The sequence below is a fragment of the Phacochoerus africanus genome, chromosome 9 (assembly GCF_016906955.1).
Source record: "Phacochoerus africanus isolate WHEZ1 chromosome 9, ROS_Pafr_v1, whole genome shotgun sequence".
Lineage (NCBI taxonomy): Eukaryota > Metazoa > Chordata > Mammalia > Artiodactyla > Suidae > Phacochoerus > Phacochoerus africanus.
In genome coordinates this window covers 13,847,498-13,875,280 of record NC_062552.1, presented here as the reverse complement: position 1 = coordinate 13,875,280, position 27,783 = coordinate 13,847,498, and the positions used below count along the sequence as shown (strand labels likewise).

At 42.1% G+C, this 27,783-nt stretch overlaps 1 protein-coding gene across 2 annotated transcripts; it reads left to right on the top strand.

The window, feature by feature from the left end:
* Positions 1-92: 92 nt before the first annotated feature.
* On the top strand, positions 93-27,783 carry TPMT (thiopurine S-methyltransferase). 2 transcript variants are annotated; one of them, XM_047796532.1, is made up of 10 exons: positions 93-220; positions 699-781; positions 6,848-7,018; positions 8,202-8,294; positions 12,739-12,871; positions 18,079-18,131; positions 19,061-19,135; positions 24,012-24,097; positions 26,051-26,095; positions 26,802-27,783. In XM_047796532.1, the coding sequence occupies exons 3-10, from the start codon at positions 6,879-6,881 to the stop codon at positions 26,912-26,914; spliced, it is 738 nt and encodes a 245-aa protein (XP_047652488.1). In that variant the 5' UTR covers positions 93-220; positions 699-781; positions 6,848-6,878; the 3' UTR covers positions 26,915-27,783. The 2 variants fall into 2 exon arrangements, with proteins under 2 accessions (XP_047652488.1, XP_047652489.1); XM_047796533.1 differs by having other exon boundaries at positions 132-276; positions 26,802-27,254.

Here is a 27,783-nt window from a genome sequence, read left to right as displayed (position 1 = left end):
CGCCTTCGCTGCGCTACTCGCCCCGCCCTGACCATTTCCGCCGCTGCGCAAGCCCGGGCGGCAGGGGGAAGGGGGCGGAGTCAGTGTTCCGCAAGAGGGGCAGTCCCGGGGCGAGTCCGGGGGCGGGTCCGGGGGCGGGGTTGAGCTAGGGTCTTGGACCCAACCCGTAGTGGCCCCGCGCTGCGCCAGAACCAGCCAAAGGCAGCGGACCGCGCACGAGGTAGGCTCCTCCGATCGCCGAGAGTGCGTGATGAGCATTGGAAAGATTTGGTAGACGTAAGCCCGTGATCGGATGCCGGGATGGGGCTTCCTAACAAGCGCCGGCAGCCCAGCAGTCCGCGCCCAGAAATGGACTCAGGGATCAGAATGGGAAGGGGGAATAACGAGGTCGGATAGTAAATGACCTTTCTGAGTTACATAATTAAAGTGACCCCAAGCATTATAGGATATTGGTGATTTTTAAGAAAAGAGAAATAAATACTTGCTAGAATAGTGAGTGACGCTCTGGGGGCGGGGCAGTGGGGGGAATTGAGGTGATGTAAAAATTCTGTCTTGCTCCATGGTTATTGCATAGGTGTATGCATATGGAAAAATTCACTGAGGCATACTCTTAAAATGCACCTTAGGGAAGTTATTCCTCAATTTATCAAAATTTTAAAATAAATCTGAAGCAGAAACTTTTTTTTTTTTTTTTTAAGGTGAGAAATAATCCAGACTTGGGACTCCACCCAAAGGTGGACTTGAGTGACCAAACCAGCATATCAGCTATTTCCGTGTACTGGTAAGAATGACTGTGAAATTTGCCTTTCTCGATTCTTATGATTTGGTTCTTTTATCTTTTTGTAGAAATTTTTTTATTTCTACAGAAAAGGATGTGAACAAGTTCAGTACGTTGAGAAGCTATGAGGACAGTTAAGAAGTCATTAAGTTATATTTGTGATGTTAAGTTATATTTGTGATGTTAAGCTATATTTCAAGTTTCTCTAAGAGCGGTAGAGTTGAACAATTGTGGGTTGCCCTGGCTTAGTGATAAAATTATGCTTCCCTTTTGTTTTAAGTAGAGAACGGCTTATGAAGGCACAAGTTCAGGTTCCAAAGTTTCTTGCTGAAAATGGAAATGGGAAAAGTACAACTCTCTTTTGCTTTTCTGTACTTAATATAATCAGATACTTCCTTCTGACTTCTCAGAAAAATCACGTCCTGACATCCTCAGGGCCTTGCAAACTTTTGTTAACAAATGTTTGTTGGAAGGTGAATTTGTGTCCCAATTCCAAGGGAAGTGCTTTCTCCTTAAATCCCGAACACTCTGAAGTCAAATTTTGCAATAAAGGGAACTTTTCCCTTTGAATAACTGCTTTTATGTGCTGTTCTTAAGGATGAATCATTAATTTAACTCCACCAAGAATAGCCTGCCAGTGTAATTCAAACTGAATTAGTTTCACTAATGACTCAAAGGGTATGTTAGAACTATTATGCTATATTGTCCTTAGCATTACAAATTTCACATCGAAAAGACAGGAATTTTCCTCATACTTTCAGGTAGATTTGCAGTTAAATTCACTCTTTTTACCTCAGTTCCCTTTGTAAAAGAAAAATTTTTTAAAGGAACAAAGTGTCAGACATCATCCAGTTATTCTAAGGGTTAAATTGCCACCCCTGCAGAGGGTGAGGTGTCTGAGGCATTCAGGACTTCCGGAGTGAAAATAAAGGGGAGGCATGTCAGTGTTTTGGATAAATGGCCCCTGGATAGTTAAGACCCATGCCTTCCAGGGAATTTCAATGACCCTAGATTTTTGCATCTTCTCCTTCATAGAAATCAACAAAGTCATTAACTTGAGGTATCTGTTCTTTGTGATTAGCACTAATCTTTTATCAAAATGTATGCCAAACATTTTTTTTTTCTGGTCAAAAATAAATAAATTCAGTTCCCATTGTGGCTCAGTGGCTCTGACTGGTATCCATGAGGAAGCAGGCAGGATCCCTGACCTAGCTCACTGGATTAAGGATCCGGCATTGCAGTGAGTTGTGGTGTAGGTGGCAGACGAGGCTTGGATCTGGTATTGCTATGACTGTGGCATAAGCTACAGCTCTGATTTAACCCCTAGCCTGGTATCCTCCATGTGCTGCAGGTGCAGCCCTAAAAAGACATACATACATACATATGTACATACATCCCTTATATATATGGAACATATATACTTGGAGCAATTCCACAGATAATCTGAAAGGCTGTTTCCTTGGCTGTAACTTCAGTAAGGTCCCCAAATAAAATTGAAACTCACAACCCTTATGTTGTGTGTTTTTCTTTAAGTCAACACCTTCATGTGCCATTTTCCCATACCAAAAAAAAAAAAGAAGAAGAAGAAAAGAGGAGTTCCCGTCGTGGCGCAGTGGTTAACGAATCCGACTAGGAACCATGAGGTTGCGGGTTCGGTCCCTGCCCTTGCTCAGTGGGTTAACGATCTGGCGTTGCCGTGAGCTGTGGTGTAGGTCGCAGATGCGGCTTGGATCCCGTGTTGCTGTGGCTCTGGTGTAGGCTGGCAGCTACAGCTCCGATTAGACCCCTAGCCTGGGAACCTCCATATGCCGTGGGAGTGGCCCAAGAAATAGCAACAACAACAACAACAACAACAAAAAGACAAAAAGACAAAAAAAAAAGAAAAGAAAAGAAGCCAAGAAGTTGTAAAAAACAATTTGAAAATATAAAGTTGTAGAGTAGAGATGGGATATTGAATCTCTGCACCTACTTTTGCTATCTCCTGAAATTAGGGACATGAACCACTAGAATAGGGAGGACAGAAGAGAAGATGAAAGCAGTAACATTTTGAAGTCTGGAAAGCAGATGGCTAAGTGATGAAGAGGGATTTTGCAGACTGAAGAAGGGTAAATTCTAAACCTGCCATGGGAAAAGCCAATGAGCAACCCACCTTTGCATTATAGAATTCCCAGTGCTCAGGAGTGCAGCAGCAGGAGATCAAAGGATATGGTAGAAATTAAGAGGATTGCTTGAAATTCTGGTTCTTAAAAGGCTTAACTCCCAGGTTCTTTTCACAACTCCCTGCAACCAAGTATCTACCCCTCATCACACCAGCAGAGTTTTGGGGGTATATACCCTGGAGAGGGTATAGTCTTTGGACTCCGAAGATAGGTAGTTTGGAATGGGAGTACCATTCTAAAAACATGGAGATTAATTGAGCACAGGCAAACCGAATGCTGGGGCCCTCTCCCACTTCTGTCCTTTTCTCATTTGGGTAAAAAGCCAAGGTCCCAAGCACCCAATCTTTCAACAGATATTGGGAAGTCCATCTGTGGAGAGTCTGATGAGTACAAAGAAAATAAAGATAATGACCTCTAGGTTCCCAGATGACATCTACTCAACATCATCCTGCAGTGAAGCTTACGCCAATAAGCCTCACCCACAAACTTAAACTTATAACCAGCTTTTTTTGGTATTTACTCTTTACTAAAAAAAAAATTACTTTATTGATGTATAGGATGTATAGTTGGTTTATAATGTGTTAATTTCTGCAGTACAGCAAGGTGATTTATTTATTCATACACATCTATTTTTTCCATACTCTTTTCCATTATGGTTTATCACAGGATATTTAATATAGTTCCCTGTGCTATTCAGTAGGACCTGATTGTTTATGGTATTACTCTTTTTTTTTTTTTTCTTTTAGGGCCACACCTGGGCCATACGGAGGATCCCAGGCTAGGGGTCTAATCGGAGCTATAGCTGCAGGCGTGCACCACAGCCACAGCAACACCAGATCCGAGCTGCGTCTGCAAACCTACACCACAGCTCATGGCAAGGCCAGATCCTTAACCCACTGAACGAGGCCAGGGATGGAACCCACGACCTCGTGGTTCCTAGTCGGATTCATTTCCACTGCTCCGTGATGGGAACTCCAATGATATTTACTGTTAGGATGAGTAGATAATAAGAATTGCTGGGCATTTCAGGACAGTCACTAGTTTGAAAGGTAGAAGTCAAAACCAACAGCCAAAGCAACTCAGTAACAGACGGTGCAGATAAATAAGAGAAAATATTATGTCCATTCTATATATGAAATAAGAGCAAAGTAAAAAGAAAAGAAGAGCGTCAGAAACAAAAAGGAGCTCTTGAGAATTAAAGACTTGAGAGCAGAATAGAAAAACTAAATACAAAGATAGAAAGATAAAAATAAGGGGGTCTCAGAAAACAGGGCGAAATAAGAGTTGGAAAATAGTGGGAGAAAATGAGAAATTTACAGCATTAAGTCAGGAGGTTCTATAGCCAAAAAAAGTGTTCTGAGTAAGAGAATTGGTGGGGAGGGAAGGGAGGGACTAAATCCGTTACAAAAGAACTTGGCCAAAGGGATGCAGACAGACCCAGAATAAGAGATAGAATTATGAAGTCTTGAAAACTAAGGGGCAAAGAAAAGCTTTGAGTGAGAGAGAAAAACATTGGCTACAGGGAAAATACAGGATCAGAATGTCTTTGAAATTTAAGCAATAACTCTGTAAGCTAGAAGCCAAGGGAATGATTTCTTCAGAACTGTGAAAGAAATTGTTTTCCAACCAAGAATTTTTACCCCGCAAAACTACACATCAAGGATAGGGAACAGTCTGAAGATATTTTATATATGCAAAGTTGCAAAAAACCTTTTCTCGGAGTTCCTGCTGTGGCACAATGGATTGGCAGTGTCTCTGCAGCACTGGGATGCAGGTTCAATCCTGGCCCAGCAAAGTGGGTTGAGAATCTGGCATTGCCACAGCTTCAGCATAGGTCACAACTGTGGCTCAGATCTGATCCCTGGCCCAGGAACTTCATATGCCATGGAACCAAAAAAGAAAAAAAAAAAAAAGAAAGAAAAAAAAACAAGCCTTTCCTCTCATGCCCCCTTTCTGAGAAAGCTGCTGAAGGTTGTACTTTACCAATATAAGGGTGGTAACCAAAAAAAAAAAAAAAAAATAAGAATAAGAAAATATCCAACAATAAAGGAAACAGGAGATTCATCAAAAGTAGGAAGGAAGGCTCTAGGATGGTGATCCAGAAAGATCCCAGAAGGTTAGCTGTGTACCAAAAGAAAAGAGACCTCAGGTCAGAAGGCTCTTTTCCAAGATGATATTGATAGAATGTCTGATAACCGAAGAAAGTGAGAGTGTATTAATAGAAGATTGTGAGAAGTTGGAGGTGAATTAGTAATAAATACATGGAAATTTTTAAGCAAGACAGTTACTAACTATAGAATAAAAAGTCGGGCAGGAGTTCCCATCGTGGCTCAGTGGTTAACGAATCCGACTAGGAACCACGAGGTTGCGGGTTCGGTCCCTGCCCTTGCTCAGCGGGTTAAGGATCCGGCGTTGCAGTGAGCTGTGGTGTAGGTCGCAGATGCGGCTTGGATCTCGTGTTGCTGTGGCTCTGGTGTAGGCTGGCAGCTACAGCTCCGATTTGACCCCTAGCCTGGGAACCTCCATATGCTGCGGGAGCGGCCCTAGAAAAGGTAAAAAGACAAAAAAAAAAAAAGTCGTGCAAAAAAGCCGAAGTAATCATTGAATTCTACATGGCTTAGCTATGAATAGTCTTTACCTAGTCATAATAATGTGTACTTCAAATATTTAATCAAAGAGATGCTAAATCTATTTGGAGGGGTAGGAAAAATGTGAAGGCGGGGAGTGTGTGTGTCTATGTTTCTAAGTTAAAAGAGGGCTAAATGCTTATTTTTTCTTGATGCTTCCTTTAAATGAAAAATTAAGATGACATAAAATAAGCATGCTATATTGAGTTATAGTATGAGTTATACTTGAGTTACATTTCAAGACTCAGTTAAAAGTTAAAAATGGTTGCTTCTTTCATTGGTAGTAAAGACTGCTATTTTCACAACACTGTTGAACTCTTTGGGGATTTTTGTGGTCTTTTTATTAGGTTGGTTGGTTTTTTTCTTTTTATGGCTGCACCTGCAGCATATGGAAGTTCCCGGGCTAGGGGTCAAATTGGAGCTGCAGCTGCCAGCCTACACCACAGCTGCAGAAAAACTGGATTTGAGCTGCATCGGCAACCTATGCCTCAGCTGTGGCAACACTGGATCCTTAACCCACTGAAAGAGGCCAGGGATCAAACCTGCATCCTCGCAGACACTATGTTGGGTTCTTAACCCACTGAGCTAAAACGGGAACTCCTGTTGAACTCTTTCAATGGTGTGCATTATTATAATTTCAATTATAACTTTGATTTTAAAAATATAAAGTAAACATGAAAAGAAATTTTAAAAATTAAAGAGTGAGATACTAGAAAGAATTCTAAGCTGGCAAAAGTTATAATGCCTGTTTATTTTTTGTCCTCCCCCCTTTTTTAAACTTAAACTCTTTCATTCTTTTTTTTTACCTTTTCTAGAGCCGCTCCTGCGGCATATGGAGGTTCCCAAGCTAGGGGTCGAATCAGAACTGTTGCTGCTGGCCTGCACCACAGCCACAGCAACTCGGGATCCGAGCCATGTCTGCGACCTACACCACAGCTCACGGCAACGCCGGATCTTTATCCCACTGAGCGAGGCCAGGGTTCGAACCTGCAACCTCATGGTTCCTAGTTGGATTCCTTAACCACTGAGCCACAACAGGAACTCCAAACTCTTTTATTCTAATGCTAAGATGTAATTCAGTTTATTCAATGATCTTTCCTAATGTGTATTATAGAATGCCCCTACTATCAGACTTATGGAAAAGTAATTTTTTGTGTGACTCTTCCTTGCATATTGAAATATTTTTTAGAAGCCAAACTGCTGAGAATAATAGGTGTTTATTTCATCATCAATAGAATGGAAATGCCTTTAAATGACAACATTGCAAATATTTTCCATTTAAGCATTGGAGCCAAAGCTGTCTAAAAAAAAACCATGGATGATCCAAGAACTGTGCTTGATGTTGATGAGTACCCAGACACTGAGGCGCAGAAAAACCGAACGCTAACTCTGGAAGAATGGCAAGAAAAATGGGTGAATCGTAACATTTCATTTCATCAAGAACGAGGACATCAGTAAGAAGTGTTTTTACTTCTTGGATTAAACGTTAGTTTATAACAGAGAAATGCTCTATTAGAAACTGTCTTTGGAAATAGAAATAATGATTTAGGTACCCATTATTTGACTGACTTTAATACGCACATTTTTAGTTTTTCACTTTTAACATCTCGACATCAGAATGTATCTATGCCTTATTTTAGTTTCATTGGCAGTGCTATTTTTTTCCCATGGATAATGGTGTGACTTAAAATTGATGGCATCTTAGATTTATGAAGTATGTCCTTTTTTTAAAAAAAAATTCCCTGTATTGGTCATGCATGTTTATATATAAGCAGATGCTTGAGCTACACTAATGCTGGTATATCATCATACCGAACAGTGGTAGTGTTTTGACTGCTCTCGAGTAGCATGTGTTCACATGCTAAAGTATTATCTATGTGATGGAAGAAGAGAAGCTGAGAGAAATTGAGTGAGTGAGGATGCTGAGCAATATGTTAATAATAGTAGTAGGCTTCAAAGCAGCAACAGTAAATGTCGGGCTAGTGATGAGTAAAGTGGTCATGACAGATGTCCCTTCTTCCAGGCAGCCACCCTGCCTTCCCAGAGGACGTTGTTATTACTATTACATTTGCACACCCAGTAGTAGTTGGGGTATCATCCTAGAGCCTTTGAAAAGGTTATCTCTGGCATGAAGCTGGCCTTAGAAGAGCCACGTGTCTACAGAGGGAATTAACCATGAGAATTAAACTATTCAGAAATACTTCTGAGACCCGAGTGCATGTTTAGAGAGCTTGCCATAAAGTGAATGTTGAAAAATTCAGTGGGTCCAGAAACTCTCCCACATCGTGTGTGTACACACACACACACATTTTCAAAATATATCAACCAAGGAAGAAAATAATTTTTTATTCTTACTGATCAGGAATGCCCCAGGTTTGAGTCAGATTAACCACTCACTAGTAATGTGACTGAGCAAGTTACTTAACCTTCCTGTTTCTTCCATGTGCAAACTAGAGATTTTAATAATTAATGTTATCTACTTTGTAAAGTTGTTGGGAAATATTAAGTGAAATAATGCATGAAAAGTACTTAGCCTTAGTACTTACAATTGTAGTTCTTTTCCTCTGTGCCTTAAGGTAATTAAAACAATGTGGGTTTTTTGTTGTTGTTGTTGTTGTTGTTGTTTTCTCTCTCCAGGCTACTAAAGAAGCATTTGGATACTTTTCTTAAAGACGAGAAAGGACTGCGGGTATTTTTTCCCCTTTGTGGAAAAGCCGTTGAGATGAAATGGTATGAGTGGATAAACATTAACATACTTTCTTGTCTTGATGATAAATACTTGGGGTGAATATTTAATAGGATGTAAGTTAAAAATTCTGTTCTCTGGCAATGTACAGGGATTCTGTATTTTTAGTTGACTATTTAACATTCTCAAACAATAAGACCCTGACCCAGCCTTTCTGTATTGAATTTCCAAGAAAAAGAATTAGTTCAGAACCAATGAGATTGAGGGTGGGGGATGAGACCCGCTTACATCTCCTTCACCTTCGTGCACAGTTTGGTTTTTGTAGGTGGTTTAGGAATTAACTAGGTTAATGTTAGACACTGTAGGAGTTCCCGTTGTGGTGCAGTGGAAATGAATCCAAATAGGAACCAAGAGGTTGCAGGTTCAATCCCTGGCCTCACTCAGCTGGTAAAGGATCCGGCGATGCCTCGAGCTGTGGTATAGGTCGCAGATACAGCTCACATCTGGTGTTGCTGTGGCTGTGGTGTAGGCCAGTGGCTACAGCGCCAATTCCTAGCCCGGGAACCTCCATATGCTGTGGGTGCAGCCCCTAAAAAGACGAAAAAAAAAAAATTTAGACACTGTAAATAGAGGTAGACAGAAGAATTCAAGATGAATTACAACCTTTTGTCAAGACTGTGTATAATCCACAATTCAGCTGCACTTTCCCCTCCCTCTAGGAGCACATAGGGGTTATTGTTTTCATGAATCATTTGCTAATAAAACTGGTGATGAAGAATGTATGTCTGGTGAGTAATTATCTGGGAAGAGAGTTAACATTAATTAACAAGCTACTTCACTGTGGGTTATCTTTAAGTCACAAACCTGGCAGTCATTTTCTGTATTTTTTTTATTTTTATTTTTTTATCTTTTGTAGTTTCAGGGCCTCACCCGTGCAAGGCTAGGGGTCTAATCGGAGCTACAGCTGCCGGCCTACACCAGAGCCACAGCAATGCCAGATCCGAGCCACATCTTCGACCTACACCACAGCTCACGGCAACACCAGATCCTTAACCCACTGAGTGAGGCCAGGGATCGAACCCTCAACCTCATGCTTCCTAGTCTGATTTGTTTCTGCTGTGCCACGATAGGAACTCCTGAGAGTCATTTTCTATACAGATGTTGTCATAATAATATACAGACCCTATCATACATGCCAAGATATGCTATTAACTTGTAAGCTTGAATGTTGAGAAGTTTGCTCATCAAGCAGGAAAGAAATAAAATGTATGAAAATGATTAGTCAATGAAAAATATAGTAACTTTAAAATGTGCTGTTCTCTATATAAATATAAGTGGCCAGCCCACAGAACATGTATGCATTTGGAGTGGATTTTCAAGTGGAGATGGTGGCATTTTTGCAGCCAGCCCCCACACCCTCAACTTAGAGCTGAGAGCATTTGTGAATGTCTGCCCTGGCTTAAGATTCTAGGGTGGCTGTGAAATTGAAAACAGTATCCTAACTGACTCACTGAACCAGAGGAAAGAGTTAACTTTGGAAATGATCTGCAAGAAAAACATTAACTTCACGAACACACAGCCTTATTGCCTTGTCATAAGTGATAACAACCTCGTTTTCGCAGAGGCTCTGAGACAAGATTAGGATATGGTATGATGAAACAGACAAATAAGTGTGATTGTTGAAGATTTAGAGTAATTTATAATAAAAATACCAGATTTAAGCTAGTGTAATGGTATAAATGTTATTACATTAGAGGGGTTTTCATCTGTAATGAGTTTGTATATTAAGGACTATGCAGATATCAGATGTGAAGAGATAAACTGAGCTGAAACCCAAAAGCATTAACAAAAAATGTATAAGACATTTTCCTAGGTTGTTTTTTGGGTAAATATCTTCCAATATAATCTAGTCTATGCCAGTCATTAGTAGGCTATGCTTCATTCCACCCCCCCCTTTTTTTAGGGCCGCACTTGCAGCCTATGGAGGTTCCCAGGCTAGGGGCTGAATCAGAGCTGTAGTTGCTGGCCTATGCTACAACCACAGCAACGCAGAATCCAAGCTGCGTTTGCGACCTACACCACAGCTCACGGCAATGCCAGATCCTTAACCCACTGAGTGAGGCCAGGGATTGAACCTGCTGGTTCATGGATGCTAGTCAGATTTGTTAACCACTGAGCCATGGCGGGAACTCCCATTATCTCCATATGTTGAAATAAAAATCCATTCAGCTGGTTTGGGTAGCTTTTTTGTTTATATTTTATAACTTCAAAAAAAATGAATGGAGAGTTAAAAATATATATATTCCTTGTAGATTAACACATTTCCTAGAAACTATGAAAGACAAGTTATAAAATGTGTATTTCAGAATTATAAACATTTCATGTTCTGATCACATTGAAAGTATGTGGTCTTGGATGAGAAATAGGTTCTGCTCGCATCTCTTGTTTTGAAAATGCTAATTGCATTCTTACTCCGTTGATATATTAAGGAACAATTTGAGCATGATGTGACTTTCACATTTGCTTGTATGTGATTTTGTCTGCAAGAAACATGAGGTGAAAGCAGATAAGAAGGCCCAGCTAAAGTAACCTGTGTATAAATAAGCAAAATGTACCCATGCGCACAGCTCAGCCGTCTCCCGTAAACCTCAATTCCCTCCCTGTGCTGTGAGCCTTTTCCATCCACAGCTATTGTGAGAGCTTTGCATTTGCTTGCCCATAGTCCACCTTCCATTACTAACCAATAATTTGAAAACTGCAGCCCTTCCAAGCCCCGTTTCTATATGTAAACTTCAGGTCTTTCTCAAGGTAAAGTGCCCTGTTGTCATATATTTTGTAGCCACTGAACATGTAAAACCATGTCTATCAGGTTCCTGTCTTTTTTTCTTTTTAATGTAGCACTGAGGTTTTTTTTCTTAAATAATGCTTAATCCATCTTATTTCTGAATACTCTTTGTGTATTGTTGAGAAAATCCTGATTCACAGAGATAAGTTATGGCAAATACATAACAGCTTTTTTCAAAAAAAGTATTTTTAAAAATTAAGGTGTAATTGATGAACAACAATTATGTCAGTTTCAGGAATACAGCAAAATGATTAGACATTTGTATATGCATATATTGCATAAGTCTACTTAACCAATACAGTTATAGAACTGTTTTGTGTGTGATGAGAACTTTTAAGATCTACTCTCTTAGCAAGTTTCAAATATGCACTACAGTGTTAGTAACTCTAGTCACCACGTTGTTCTTTACGTCCCCATGACATATTTACTTTATAACTGAAAATTTGTACCTTTGGACCACCTTTGCCTCTTTCACCCATTGCTCACCCCCAGCCTCTGGCAGCTACCAATCTATAATCTTTGACCTTCTTTTTAGACTCCACATATAAGTGAGATTATACACTGTTTTTCTCTGACTCATTTCATTTAGCATAATGCTGGCAGAGTCCATCCATGTTATCATAAATGCAGAATTTCATTTCTATGGCTGAATAACATTCACTGGGACCAAGTTTTGTTTTTTTTTATTACTCAAATGAATTTATCACATCTGCAGTTGTATAATGATCATCACAATCTGATTTCACAGGATTTCCATCCCACAGCCCAAGCACATCCCCCCACCCCCCAGGGACCAAGTTTTTAACATGGGCCCTAACCCTCATTTGCCCAGAAGCCTCGTAATTTTTACTGCACGACTTTGCATGGTGCGGGAATTTTTAAGAAGACATAGATATTGCATTATAGCATAACTGACTTATGTGTTTATTTAACGTGACATAAAATCTTTACTGTGTCTGCGTCTTTGTGCTACTACTGCTGTTTTCTCTGAAGTCCAAGATCCCAAGACTGAATTCTGTCATTATTTTCTGGGAAAATACTAGTTACTTGCGTATAGTAATCAGATAAATTTGTAGAAGGGTTTAGTATAAGTAGAAACTGTACGATTATTACAGCAATGGGTGCTAATGGGTTCTAGAGCTGTGTGTTCCAATGTGGTATCCAATATGGTATCTATAGCCCCATGTGGCTACCAGTAGCCACATCCCAAGGGATCAGTAACCTGCATAGTTCATGGCTGCCGGATTGCCCAACACAGGTGTAGGTTCTTCCAGCATCACTAAAAGTTTTAATGGACAGAGCTGATTTAGAGAAATGGGAAATGTATATCTAATTCATGGGATGCTTTTAAATCAGAAGCTCTTCCATTCAAATCCATTTGCAGTACATCAACATTTTAAAGGTAGAATTTTCCAGGCTTTTAAGATTTTTCCCAAGGTCATATAAATCATTTTTGTTTTCAGAATTTCATAAAACATAAGGTTTGGAACTACATAGATCTACATGTTCTGTGAAATCCTTTGAACCTGAATTCATATAAATCCCTTAAAATTAAGGAAAATGTGTATGTATTGAGGTATGTCCTTTTATTTAGTACTGTGTTTGAAATAAACGTTTAAGTGGAATTATATGATTTTATGCAGGTTTGCAGACCGAGGACACAGTGTAGTTGGTGTGGAAATCAGTGAACTTGGGATACGGGAATTTTTTACGGAGCAGGATCTTTCTTATTCAGAAGAACCAATTGCCGAAATTCCTGGAGCCAAAGTATTCAAGGTGTGTCTTGATTTTGGTAAATAATTTTTCTCAGCATGAATAAGTGAGAAGGGTCTGATGACCCTATCACCAGATTCACCTAGACATCATGTAGTGTAAGGACTACCTAAATGTGAACAGAGATAAATAAAGGCCAAGGTCAAATGTTATTTGTTACAGTTTTGGTGTGGGTGGTTTTTTTTTTTTTTTTTTTTAATGAAATATGCTGGATTTCCAACGTTGTGTTAGTTTCAGGTATACAGCAAAGTGATTTAGTTATACATTTATATAAAAATTATAATTCTTAGATTCTTTTCCATTAGAGATTATTACAGTATCTCGACTATAGTTTCCTGTACTCTCTAGTAGGTCCTTGTTGGTTATCTATTTTATATATATTAGTGTATATATGTTAATCCCAAACTCCTGATTTATTCTTGCCCCCTTCCCCCTTTGATAACCATAAATTTGTTTTCTGTGTCTGTGAGTGTATTTCTGTTTTATAAATGGGTATCATTTGTATGTATTGTTTCAGGTTGTACATGTGAGTGATATGTGATGTTTGTTTTTGTCTGACTTCATTTAGCACGATAATCTCTAGATCCATCCATATTGCTGCAAATGGCATTATTTCATTCTTTTTTATGGCTGAGTAATATTTCATTGTGTATATCTACTGCATCTTCTTTATCCATTCATCTGTTGCTGGACACTTAGGTTGTTTCCATGTCTTGGCTATTGTAAACAGTGCTGCAGTGAACACTGGGGTGCATGTATCTTTTTCAATTAAAGTTTTCTCTGAATATGTGCCCAGGAGTGGATTACTGGGTCATACAGTAACTCTATTTTTGAGGAACCGCTATACTATTTTACATAGTGGTTGTACCAATTTACATTCCCACCAACAAGGTAGGAAGGTTCCCTTTTCTCCACACTCTTTCCAGCATTTATTATTTGCAGACATTTTGTCAATGGCCATTCTGACTTGTATGAGGCGATTACCTCATTGTAGTTTTGATTTCTTTTTCTCTAACAATAAGCAATGTTGAGCATCTTCTCATGTGCCTTTTGGCCATCTGCCTTCTTTGGAGAGATGTCTATTTAGTTCTTCTGCCCATTTTTTTGGATTGGGTTTGTTCTTTTAATATTGAGCTGTATGAGCTGTGTGTGTATTTTGGAAATTAATCCCTTGTCAGTTGCTTCATTGGCAAATATTTTCCTCCATTCCATAGGTTGTCTTTTTGTTTTGTTCATGGTTTCCTTTGCTGTGCAAGTATTTTTTTTGATTTTTCATTATAAACAGGTGTTTCTGAGAGAGCCTGTCTTGTGTCACACCCTGCATGAGACACTGAAGAGATGACAAACACAGTCCCTGCCCTAAAGAATTGCTTAGTTTAGGGGAAAAGAGAAAACTGAGAGGTCGCTGTTTGTCATGCACAGAGCTAAGAGTAGTGACACAGGGTATTAAGGGAATAGGGAGGAAAGTTCCCTAACCCAGCCTGTGGGAACTTCCTTGAAGTGTGATGATAGATAGGGCTGGGACAGGCAGGTGGTCCACTCAGCCGGCTCAGATGCTGGTAAGCTGGTACTTTGTTTTGCACAGTGGGGTTTCAAGTGGGAACATGCCATGGCCAGATTTCCTTTTCGAGACCAACCAGTCTTGTGGCCTCAAGGGAAGTGAATTTGAAGGGCAGTATCCTCCTGGCAGAGAGATGAGATTAATGAGCAGCGGTCCAGGAAAGCAATCTTGAAAAGCTGCACAAGGAGAGTGATGGAGCGCTAAGAGGAACAGCAGTGTTTAGGGTCACAAACGGGGGATTGATTGGGGATCCAGGGGATGACGAGTTCACATTTCCAGCTCACACAACTGGTTGGGTGGCAGAAAATAAATGAGAAGCAAGTTGAAGAGTAGAGAAAATGAGTTTTGCCCTGGAGATGACATGTAAGGGGCCTGTAGAAGGATGAAGGAATAGCTGGCAAATGCCTCAAAGCTCAGGGCAGCGTTTGGGCTGGACATGATAGATTTGGGAGTTGTCCTTATCCTGTGACCAGAATGATCCAGTGGAACTGCTCTGCCAGCTTCGGGTAATAATGTGAAAATGGACAACAGCTACCCAAATGAGAGCAGGCAGAGGCTGTTTATTCAGCAGGAGTCAGCTGATTGCCTTTGGCAGAGGCTCAAAGACTAGCAGTGGTGGGAAGGCTTCTAGAGGAAAATCCGAAGGCTTCATTCAAGTGTTGTTGGCTCATTAGAAGCCGCAGCCCTTGTGATGGGTTTGGACAGCATATCTGGCTTTGAGTTGGAAGAGGGGTAGGGGTGGTAAAAGTCCTGCAGAGTTGTGATCTGGCTTCCCCAGGCCGGTTGCCATCGAGGTTTGGGGTCTGGGTTTTCTGGTCAGACATACTCTGGCCACTGTCTGTGCATTTGGTGTTCACAAAGTACTGTCTTTTCTAAATATTGAAATTAGTTGCTCAGGTCAGGAGGAAGCTTGATAATACTTTTATTTTACAGCTTCCTCTCTCTGCCTTCTTAGATCTCCTAGGACTCCCAGTTTACTCAGTCCACAGAGGCTGATGCTGCTTCCTGACTCCTTGGAGCAATGGTTCTCAGCCGCGGTGGCACATTTGAAATTACCTGTGGATCTTAAATTCCCAGTGCTGAGGCCTTGCCCTAGGCTAATTAAATCAGACTCTCTAGGGTTGAGGCCCAATATCAGGTCTATGTAAAACTCCCCAGTGAATGTGGATAGGTGCAGCCACTACAGAGAACGGTGTGGAGGTTCCTCAAAAAACTAAATAAGATCCAGCAATCCCGTCCCAGGCATATATCCAGACAAAACTGTAATTTGAAAAGACGCACGCACCCCTGTGTTCATAGCAGCACTATTTGCAATAGCCAAGACACGGAAACATCCTAAGTGTCCATCAACAAATAAATGAATAAAGAAGATATGGTGTGTGTGTGTGTGTGTGTGTGTGTGTGTGTGTGTATGAATAGTACTCAGCCACTAAAAAAAAATGAAATAATGCCATTTGCAGCATTATTGTATGGATATTGGGTGGACCTAGAGGTTATCATACTAAGTGAAGTAAGTCAGAAAGAGAACGACAAATACCATGTGATATCACTTACGTGTGGAATCTAAAATACGACATGGGAGTGCCCGTTGTGGCTTAGCGAAACAAATCTGACTAGTATCCATGAAGATCCTGGTTCCACCCCTGGCCTCGCTTGGTGGGTCAAGGATCTTGCATTACTGTGAGCTCTGGTGTAGGTTGCAGGCGAGGCTGGGGTCCCTTTTGCTGTGGTTGTGGCATACACAGGCAGCTGTCGCTCCGATTAGATCCCTAGCCTGGGAACTTCCCTATGCCGCACCTGTGGTCCCAAAAAGCAAATAAATAAATAAATACAATAGAAATCAACAAATCTATGAAACAGAAACAGACTCACAGAAATGAAGAAGACGTGGTTACCAAGAGTGAAGAAAGGAAGGACTGGGAATTTGGGATTAGCAGATGCAAACTGTTCTATATAGGAAACATACGTGGAACACAGAGAACTCTATTCAAAATCCTGTGACAAACCATAATGGAAAAGAATATGGAAAAGAATATATAGATATATATGGCTGAGTCACTTTGCTGTACTAAAATTAACATGTTGTAAATCAACTGTACTTCAATTAAAAAAAAACTCCCCAGGGATTCCCATCTGCAGCCAAATTTAAGATTCCCTGGCTCTTCTCCCTGCTGCCTCTAGGCCCCCTCCTCTCTGGGCTGACCCCCAAGTGCTTCCAGACTGATCTTCAAAGACCCTCACTCCTCTATTTGTGGCCTCAGTTGGCCATTTCAGAATAAAGTACAATTTCATGTCCAAATGCATCTCTCCTACTCTGCCCTTCCCCCACCCTCGCACCCACACCCAGCCTTCTCACGTCCCCTGGACTGCACCCCTGGCCATTTCAGAATAAAGTACAATTTCATGTCCAAATGCATCTCTCCTACCCTGCCCTTCCCCCACCCGTGCACCCACACCCAGCCTTCTCACGTCCCCTGGACTGCACCCCAGCCCCCGTCCCTGTAACGTCACCGGGTCCTCGGGCGCATCCAGATGGTTTGACACAGTCACTTCTCTCTGAGGTCTTTGGTGGTGCTCCTTCAGTTCCTGCTTTGCTCAGTTCCCACGGTTGTGGGCACACAACCAGAATAGCACAGCCCATTCTGTACCAGGATGTATTTCTATCCCCACCCCTCTCTGTTCCACCAGGCTGTCCTCACGGGGGTCAGAAACTGCGCCAAATTCCCATGCACTATCCAGAACCCCAGGTAGTCCTGTCCAGGATTGCAAGGACACAAATACTCATTAGCCAGTGGAGGAGAGAGGAAAGTGGGGAGTCAGCACAATTGCACTTTCCATGGGTAGCTTTTAAAATGTCTGCACCTTTTCTCTCAGCCTGTGTGCTCCTCTTTAGCTGAGTTAAAATATCAGGATTCAGCTAAAGTAAACATTGCTAAAATTTAACAAGCTCGGAAGTGAAATAAGCTAACTGATCTTCTGGGTTAAACTCTCTCTGATTTTCCTCTTTGAGTTGATCCAAAAGAATCTTGTGCAGGTTGATTGTTTTGTATTTTTTAAGTGCTGTTAAAAATTATTTTCAGTAAAATTTTATTTTACTTTTACTCCGAAAACGTATTTGCAAAGGTGCAGGAAGCAAGGTGGGAAAGATGAAATCATTAAAATGATTAAAATGTTTGGAGGGTGGCATGCAAGTGTTTTCTTCTGTAAATTCTCTGTAATCTGGTCCATTATTTATTTTACAATTAAAAAAATAAAAATTTGGAGTTCCCATGGTGGCTCAGTGGTGACAAGCCTGACTTGTATCCTTGAGGATGCAGGTTTGATGCCTGGCCTCGCTCACTGGGTTAGGGACCTGGCTTTGCTGTGAGCTGTGATGTAGGTCACAGACCCAGCCTGGATCCCACATAGCTGTGGCTGTGGCGTAGGCTGGCAGCTACAGCTCTGACTCACCCCCTAGCCTGGGAACCTCCATATGCCGCGGGTGTGGCTCTTAAAAAAAAAAATTGAAATAGGAGGTGAAAAAAATGATTTGCTGTGAAATTCTTTTCCCACCACCTGTGTTCTGCTTTGCCCCTCTTCTTTTTTTCTCTTGGCCATTCTTGTATCTCCTCATTAAGTGGAATTTTTATCCTTGATTTCTTCGTTGCAGAGTTCTTCAGGGAACATTTCGTTGTACTGCTGCAGTCTTTTTGATCTTCCCAGGTAGGACGGAAAACTCGAGTGTTTTCAAGGCAATGCTGAGGTGGGCCAGGAAGGGTCTTTTTAACACCCCTGTCCCCTGGCAGTAGTGCCCACAAAGCACTGATTTGAGTCTCTGTTCTGCAGTTATCTTCACTGTTGCTTACATGTCGGCACCCTTGATATTTTTGTCATCGGGTAGCTTCTAAGCTCTGGAAAATATTATGATCCTGGGCAGGTAAGGACAAGGAGAGAGGAGAGCATGGTGCAGCAGAAATTAACCTGACTAGCATGCATGAGGATGTGGGTTCGATCCCTGGCCTCGCTCGGTGGGTTAAGGATCCAGCGTTGCTGTGAGCTGTGGTATAGGTCGCAGATGTGGCCAGATCCTTAACCCACTGAGCAAGGCCAGGGATCGAACCCACATCCTCATGCATGCTAGTCAGGTTCATTGCTGTGGCTATGGTGTAGGCTGGCGGCTACAGCTCTGATTGGACCCCCTAGCCTGGGAACCTCTGTACGCCCGCGGATGCGGCCCTGCAAAGACAGAAGACAAAAAAGTACAAATACAAATAAAATCAAATAAAGTGTCTTCCCCTTCACACCTGTGTCTATAACAGAAATGCATTTCAGGGTGTGGATGGAGGTGAGATCTCATTTCCTGAAAATCTCCAGTACCTGTTCCAGGGGCTGGGAGCAGAGTTGTCGCAAACTGTCCCTTATTCCTTATTTGTGCTCCCAAGTCCAAGCAGAAGGGGAAGGTTGCTGCCACCAGCCCCCAGAACTAGGAGATGATGGGCCGCTGCTCACGCCCCCGGCAGCACATCCCTACAGACTCAGAGGATGAGCAGATGTGTTCCTTAACAGCCAGCAAACCTCTGGGACACTTGTTCATCTTGTTAAAGATTCAACTTTTCTAACATAAAATTTTTTTTTTTCTTTCTTTCTGGTAGAGTAAATATTGGCAAATTTGACAGGATTTGGGATAGAGGAGCCTTAGTCGCCGTTAATCCAGGTGATCGCAAACGGTTAGTGATTCGGTTTATTTATATCATTTCCCCCTTTTTCAGCCTCCCTAATTTTGTATATTATACTTTTTTCCGGTTTTCAGAAAATTGCTAGGCTTTTACTAGTTTGAAATAGCTATTGCATTTGGAAATAGGAGACAGCAGCATTTAGGCTACAAAGCACAGTGTTTGCCCAGGAGGACATGGGTGCAAGGCTTGTGGCTCTGTCGCTTCTAAGCTGTGCTGCTCTAGTCAAAGTATTTAACTTCTTTAACATCCGTTTTCTGCTAATACCACCCTCCCCACCTGCATTGACAAAACCAGATAATACTTGTTGGGCTGAAGCCATGTGCCAGGCGTTGCTGAAATACTTTACATGGTTCAAAGCAGTTCATGCACAAAACAACCCTATGAGCTATTAGGCTGTCATTCGCCCCATTTTACAGATGAGGAAACTGAGGTCAAAGAGATTAAGTTGCTTGTCCAAAGTGAGACAGCAAGTATGTGACGCATGGAATTGAGATTCAAACCCAAGCAGTTTGGCTTCAAGGTCAGGCTCATGATGAAGCCACTTGACACAGTTGTGGGAACTAAATGACTCACACAGAAAATACCTTGTCATCCCTGAATGGCAGTTTAAATATTAGCTGCTATTGTATTAGAGCTTTGGATATGGGTGTTTGGGGTGACCATTCTTTTGTAAGTAGCCTTATTAGGAAATGAAATGAAACTATGAGAAAGCACACTGAGTAAAATGTGACCGTTCCTGGAGTTCCCGTCGTGGCTCAGTGGTTATTGAATCCGACTAGGAACCATGAAGTTGCAGATTCCATCCCTGGCCTTGCTCAGCAGGTTAAGGATCCGGCATTGCCGTGAGCTGTGGTGTAGGTTGCAGACCCGGCTTGGATCCTGCATTGCTGTGGCTATGGCGTAGGCCGGCAGCTACAGCTCCGATTAGACCCCTAGCCTGGGAACCTCCATATGCCACAGGATCGGCCCTAGAAGTGGCAAAAAAAAAAAAAAAAAAGTGACCATTCTTATATACTTCTTTTTTTTTTTTTCCTTTCCTTTTTACACCCACACCTATAGCATATTGAAGTTCCTGGACTAGGGGTCAGATCGGAGCTGCAGCTGCCAGCTGATGCCACAACCATAGTGACGCTGTATCTGAGCCGCATCTGTGACTTATGCCACAGCTTGCTGCAACCTCAGATCCTTAACCCACTGAGCGAGGCCAGGGATCGAAGCCACATCTTCATGGATACTGTGTTCGGTTCTTAACCCGATGAGCCACAATGGGAACTGTATGCTTTCCAATCCAGATAGCATGTACAGACTTACTGGGGTATAGCACCTAAATATTGAATTATTTAGTTGCATGGAGGCAAATTCTTAACACATGGCCAAAAGGGTTGGAATACACATCAGTGGAATGAAATTTCTATTTTTAAAAATGAACTACTTCATGAGTAAGACGTATTGCCAAACCTAATCTTTTTTAAAATTAGACTATGCCATATGCTCTTAAAATATATTTCTCGTCAATGATAATTCATGCTCCTTTCCCCCCTTTCTTTCTATCACGACTTCTCCTTTCTCTCTTCTCCAGGACCCCCACCTTCCTTACATGCACAAAACTCTTCATTCCCTAAGGAATCACCCTCAGCAGTGGCCGTGCCTGCCTCTATCCTACACCTGCTCCTTCAAGGATCACTTCAGTTCTGTTGCTTTCACTCAGGTATTCAATCAATACCTATGTTCTAAATACACCTTCTGCTGGGGAGTGAGCTGAACAAGTCGTACCTGGCATTGGCCCTTATGGTTTCTCTCTGTCCAGCTCTATTCTTTCTCCCACACATCCACACCCACATCCCGTCTCCAGTGTCTGCCTGGCATTGCCCGTGTGACAACAGTGTCCTTTATCAACTCAGGCTATCACCTGTGACCTCTCCGTCTCCATAAGACACCACACGGGTACCCTCAACGCACTTCTGCTCTGTGCCTAAAGGTCGTAGGTCTTTCCCCCTTCCCCCTCTCCTTCAGTGTTAGTTTTCTGGGGGCTTTGGTTATGTAGCTCAAATCCACAAGGCATTAGGGAGCAAACTGGAAGTCACGAAGCTTACTCTCCAGGCTGTGTACCTTATATTCAGTTATTTCCCCACATCTGCCATAATGTATGTAGATAATAATATGATCTGGCATAATAATACAGACACATAAATATATATGTGTGATATATATATGTACGTATATATATATATATACACTTAGTGCCTGGTAGGAGCTTAGTAAATAGTTGACAACAAACTGGACTCAAAGCAAGTTTCCTGCCAGCCACCATCACCTCCTCTGTCCTAGAAATGAAGGACATCTAAGTGGCTTTTGAAGTTTAATTTATGCTAACAAAGAGTAGTGAGTCTTTTTTTTTTTTTTGTCTTTTTGCCATTTCTTGGGCCACTTCCTCAGCATATGGAGGTTCCCAGGCTAGGAGTCGAACCAGAGCTGTAGCCGCTGGCCTATTCCAGAGCCACAGCAGTGTGGGATCCGAGCTGTGTCTGCAACATACACCACAGCTCACGGCAACGCTGGATTCTTAACCCACTGAGCAAGGCCAGGGATCGAACCCACAACCTCATGGTTCTTAGTCAGATTCGTTAACCACTAAGCCACAACAGAAACTCCAAGAGTGGTGAGTCTTATTTAGAGAATCTAGTTCGGTTTGGCCACAGACTGTCTTTCTAGTCCCCCATTCTCATTCTTTCCTCCCCTCCCAGCCCTGTGTGTATGTGTATGTGTGTGTGTGTGTGTGTGTGTGTTCACAACCCTGGCCTTTGTTTCCAGAATAACCACTTACTCTGAGCCATTAGAAAGATAAATGACTTCATCTTAGCATTTAAGGCACGTGGTGCTTTATCCCAGTCCTGCCGCCAGTGGCACCTCTCTGCCGACCTTGCGCTCACTCAGGTCTCTTGTCTAACGTCCATCATACCTCTCCTCTTTCTGAATTTTTTTGAAAATGGTTGAGAGAGACAGTCTACATTCCAGGAGAAAAGATGCCTGTCAGTCCTAGAAAACCCTGCCAGATCCGTCTGACTGATCCCTTCATCAGGACAGCGAGTTCCTTCTTTCTTAAGAATAGAAATCAGAAAGTGAAGAAGCGAAGGTTTCTGCTCAGCAGTTTGCTTAGGTCTGGTTCTTTCACTTGCAAGGAAGAGTGACCAGCTCAAGGCAGCTTGAATGTTAGGGGAGTGGGTGTCAAAGATGCTCAAGAATTAAGTGGCTGACCCATGTACTGACCACGTACCCGGCAATGTTCTAAGTAGGTAATGTGTGTGGACCCACTGAATTCTCACAACCACCTGTGAGTTGCTTACTCGTTGTATCCCCACTTTACAGGTGAGGAAGCTGCGGCACAGAGGGGTTAAGACTTTGTCGAGCTTATGTAGCCAGTAAGTGGAGGAACTGGATTTTGAGCTCACGGCTCTGGCAGAGTCCTTACACCTGATCCCCACGCTGCACAGCCTCCCTGATTTCTCACATGACCCTGAAAAGGGGCCAAGAGCCAAGACGCCTCAAGACCCAGAGCTGTGCAGTTTGTCCACCTATGTCTGTCTGTCTCTCATGGCCTCTACCTCCCTGAGCGGGTCTCTCCGCCCTCCTGCCTCAGTGCTCAGCTTCCTCACTTACCCACTCCTGTCCCCTACATCGCACTTATCACCCTCAATCTCCCCCGCTCCAGCCACCACCCAGCACAGAAACTCCAGCTTTTGGTCCAACAACCACAGCTAACTGGCAACACTTCTTGCGATCTCTTAACTGTTTCCCAGTGGAGTCATCTGATTAGTCCAGCTCATCATTGATTGGTCCAAGCCTGGCTTCTGGACTGTCTGCTGATGGGCCCTCTTAGGGTTGGGTCCCCACTCTGAACCAGTCAGACACGGCCGGGACGTGGTGTCACCTGCTCCCCAGGACATCTCCTCCAAAGGCTGGTTGCAGGAGCACGCGGGGCTTATGCCGTATTTGCAGAGCTTTAATTTCATAGTACCTTGAATTGTGGCCTGTTTATTCATCTTATCTCTCCACCTAAAGAGAGGAAAGGGATTGTGTTTTGAACCACTTCCTCATGCTCCTGGAGACAACCCAGTCACCCAGGAGATTTGTTAAGCTGCATCATCCCCACAGCATACCTACCGCATTGATCTCAGGGTGAATGAAGCTCAGGCATCTTTTCTTCCAGTAAGTGCCCAGGTAGTCTGGATACCTGCCTGGTCTGGGAGCCACTGCCCCAGGACTGGCAGTGCTTTGGGAAATATGTGTTCACAGCTGACACGCCTCTGGGGACCACACCACACTGGGCAGAGCCTCTGCTCTGCTTTATTTATTATTATTATTATTATTATTTATTATTTTTTTTGCCATGGTATGCAGCAGCTTGATGTAGGATCTCAGTTCCCAGACCTGGGCCACAGCAGTGAAAGCACTAAATCCTAACCATTAGACCACTAGGGAACTCTCCTATGATCCCCTTTATGTGACATCTTCTGGTCTGATGGGCTCCAGAACCAGGCCTCCTTTTGATTCGCACCCTCATTGTTCCCCAGTGTCGGCAGGTGACATGATTTGCTGAGCCCATTTCTGGCTTTTAACAGTGAGAATCAGGAGTTCCCTGGTGGCAAGCGGGTTAAAGATCTGGTGTTGTCACTGCAGTGGCTCAGGTCAATCCTGTGGTGCAGGATTGATCCCTGGTCTGGGAACTTCCACATGCCTCAGGTGTAGCCGGAAAAAAAAAAAAAAAAGGAGAATCAACTTCCTGTGATTTTTAGGAGAAGTAAGCTCAGTAATAGAAACAAAGCTTTGTAGAGAAATGTCACACGTGCGCTTTTGTGTTCTTTCTTAGCTATGCAGATGTCATGCTGTCCCTAACAAGAACTGGGTTTCAGTACTTCTTGTGCGTGTTGGCTTATGATCCAACCAAACATGCAGGTAAACTTTTTTTTTTTTTTTTGGCTAGTTGCCTTGTTTTCTTTTTCTTTTTTTTTTTGTCTTTTGTTGTTGTTGTTATTGTTGTTGTTGTTGTTGTTGTTGCTATTTCTTGGGCCGCTCCCACGGCACATGGAGGTTCCCAGGCTAGGGGTCCAATCGGAGCTGTAGCCACCGGCCTACGCCAGAGCCACAGCAACGCAGGATCCGAGCCGCGTCTGCAACCTACACCACAGTCCATGGCAACGCCGGATTGTTAACCCACTGAGCAAGGGCAGGGACCAAACCCGCAACCTCATGGTTCCTAGTTGGACTCGTTAACCACTGCGCCACGACGGGAACTCCATGCCTTGTTTTCTTATTTAATTCTATGATGTGGATAGCATTATTTTCTCCTAATTTATTGATGTGACATGTACAGCTTCTGTACATGAAGTCTGTGTCCCCCCTGGTACTGGGGATGGAATGTGTCTGCTTACAGAGAGGATGGGGTGAGAAATGGGCCTGAGAGGTAGGAGGTGTGCAGGAAAATCTATAAACTTGTGCTGTTTTTTTGATTTCTAGAATGTTGCATTTTCAAAATAACTATCTTTGTTTTGAATGTATAAAAGTGATGTTTTCTTCCAGATTCATTTCAATGTGTTTGAACATTAAAGCCTGACTTTTTAAATCATAGCTTTTCAGGAAGAAGTGAAAACTGAACTCATAGACTTTTAATTTGTAAAAATCTTCTTTTTGATTTTTAATTTTTTTTTTTTTTTTTTTTTAGGACCACACCTGTGGCGGCATATGGAAGTTCCCAGGCTGGGGGACAAATCTGAGCTACATCACAGCCACAGCAACACAGGATCCAAGCCACATCTGCAACCTACACCACAGCTCATGACAACCCCAGATTCTTAACCCACTGAGCGGGGCCAGGGATCGAACCCACATCCTCATGGCTACCATTTGGGATTGTAACCCGCTAAGCTACAACAGGAACTCCCTAAGGTTTTTTAAAAGTGCCCTGTTTTATAAATGTTTATCTATGCTTTTTTTTTTTCTTCTGTTAGAATAAGCCAGATCTTAAACCTCATTACATAAGATGAGACCTAGTGTCCACAATTAAGTCTGGGACAATCAGATGGAAATAGAAAACAAGGGAGCCAGATGTCAATTCTGCTAATGTGACTTAAGCCCCCTTTCTGAGCCACAGGCCTAAAGAAAGGCCTCTGAGAAGACAGAGCAGGTTCTGGGGTGGAAACTCAGAATATCACTCCAGAAAGGAGAAGAAGCTGTTTCCTTTAAAGTACCTGGCCCGTGCAAAGGGGGAGGAGAGCATAGGATGAGGGTGCAGGAGTGGTAGGAAATCTATACTGTGGAAGAAGCAGGAAGCCCCGAGGGAATTTGTGCATGAACTCCCCTCCAATTTCCCTGTTTTCAAGCCCCCTGGCTGCCTCGGCCGTCATCTCTCAGCTGGAGAGGGGGCCCTAACATCACCAATCCCCTCACTCAGCCAGGCTTTGGTAGAAGGTGTGCAAAGCAGCAGCCGAAGAACCTGTCACATCCTCACTATTCAGAGAACTCTGTATGGGAGTTCCTGTTGTGGCTCAGTGGGTTAAGAACCCAACTAGTATCCACGAGGATGCAGTTTGATCCCTGCCCTTTTTCCGTGAGTTAAGGATCCTGCATTGTCTCGAGCCATGATGTAGGTTGCAGACACAGCTCGGATCCCATGTTGCCGTGGCAGTGGCGGAGGCTGGCAGCTGCAGCTCTGATTCCACTCCTAGCCTGGGACCCTCCAAATGCCGCAGACGTGGCCCTAAAAACAAGCAAACCAACAAACAAAAATGGGGTAAGAAATGAGTATAGCTAAGTTATTGGAAATAAGCCCAGAAGTAGACCCTGAGAATTAATTTTTCTCTAGAATTAGAGCTATAGCATTTGTTCTTACCACATTTATTTTTTATTTAGGTCCACCATTTTATGTTCCAGATGCTGAAATTGAAAAATTGTTTGGTAAGTTACGGAAACATGCTGTAACATTTTAAATCAAGTGAACCATTAACTGTTTTGAGCTGTTAGCAAATTGTTAATATCTAGCAGTATATAAAAATCTATTTATTTATTTATTTATTATTTTTCTTTTGAGGACTGCACCCAAGGCATATGGAAGTTCCCAGGCTAGGGGTCTAGTCAGAGCTGTAGCCGCCAGCCTACACCACAGCCACAGCAACGCAAGATCCAAGCCACATCTGTGACCTACACCACAGCTCATGGCAACGCCAGATCCTTAACCCGCTGAGCAAGGCCAGGGATCGAACCCACAACCTCATGGCTCCTAGTCAGATTCATTTCTAATGTGCCATGACGGGAACTCCAAGTATATAAAAACTTAAATGCCAGAAACCATGTTATCAGTGACTATTTAATCCAAAAAAAGGAACCTATTTCTGTCATATGCCTTTTTGGCTCAGTAGTATGATTATGTTAAAGATATTTGAATTGTTCTAGAGAGATTGTATGTTTATTACAGCTCTTAGGAGTTATGAATGATAATAATTCAGAACTCAAAAATTTTACCCTTAGTATTTATTTTCCCATTTTGATTAAAAGGAAAGGAAAACCCTTCAACACACATTGTCTTTAAAATCATTTGATGTGTTTTTAGTAGAACTGATTGCATCCTTCATAAAGTTTTAAATTGTCACACTTTTTGTTTCAGGTTCAATATGCAATATTCATTGTCTGGAGAAGGTTGACGTCTTTGAAGAACGTCATAAAAGTTGGGGAATCGACTACATTATTGAAAAGTTGTATCTATTTACAGAAAAGTAAATGAGACATAAATAGAAGCAAGTAATATCAACATGTTTTTGAGCAATTGAAAATTGTGCTAAGACAGAAAAATATAATGGGAGACTTTTTAAAAAAAATTGTTCACAAGTCACATCACAGATGTTTGCTCAAAAACACACATTAACTTTTTTAGAAAAAGACATGTACTTTGGAAAGGAAAGTGTGATTGGGGGTAAAAGATTATACCTGTGCATCTTACTTAGAGATTGCAAGAATTTTTTGTACAATTGGCATGGATTACTTGTAGAATTAAAAAATAAAAGAGAGGAGTTCCCCTTGTGGCACAGCGGAAACAAATCCGACTAGGAACCCTGAGTTTGCAGGTGCGATCCCTGGCCTTGCTCAGTGGGTTAAGGATCCGGTGTTGCAGTGAGCTGTGGTGTAGGTCACAGAGGCAGCTTAGATCTGGTGTTGCTGCAGCTCTGGCATAGGCTGGCAGCTGTAGCTCCGATGAGACCTCTAGCCTGGGAACCTCCATATGCTGGGGTGTGGCCCCCTTTAAAAAGCAAGGAAAAAAGAGAGAGAGAAATGTAATACATATACCTTAAAGAAATGTCATAGACCTAGAAAAATTGGCATCCTTTATGAAATTTAGACCCACTGAAGAAATGTAACACTTTAATCAGCTCAGGGGAAAGACAGTGGTCCAAGACATTATGTAAAACATTAACTTTTACTATAAGCCCTCATATTATACTCAACCGTAGAACCCCTTTTCACATTTTTTTCTCCTTATGTAATTTTATATGTGACAGAATGAAGAAACAAATTTTTAAATTAACAAAATTAACCAATGTCTATGGAACAAAATATTTTTTTCCCAAACTAAAAATAAAAATTTTAAAGAA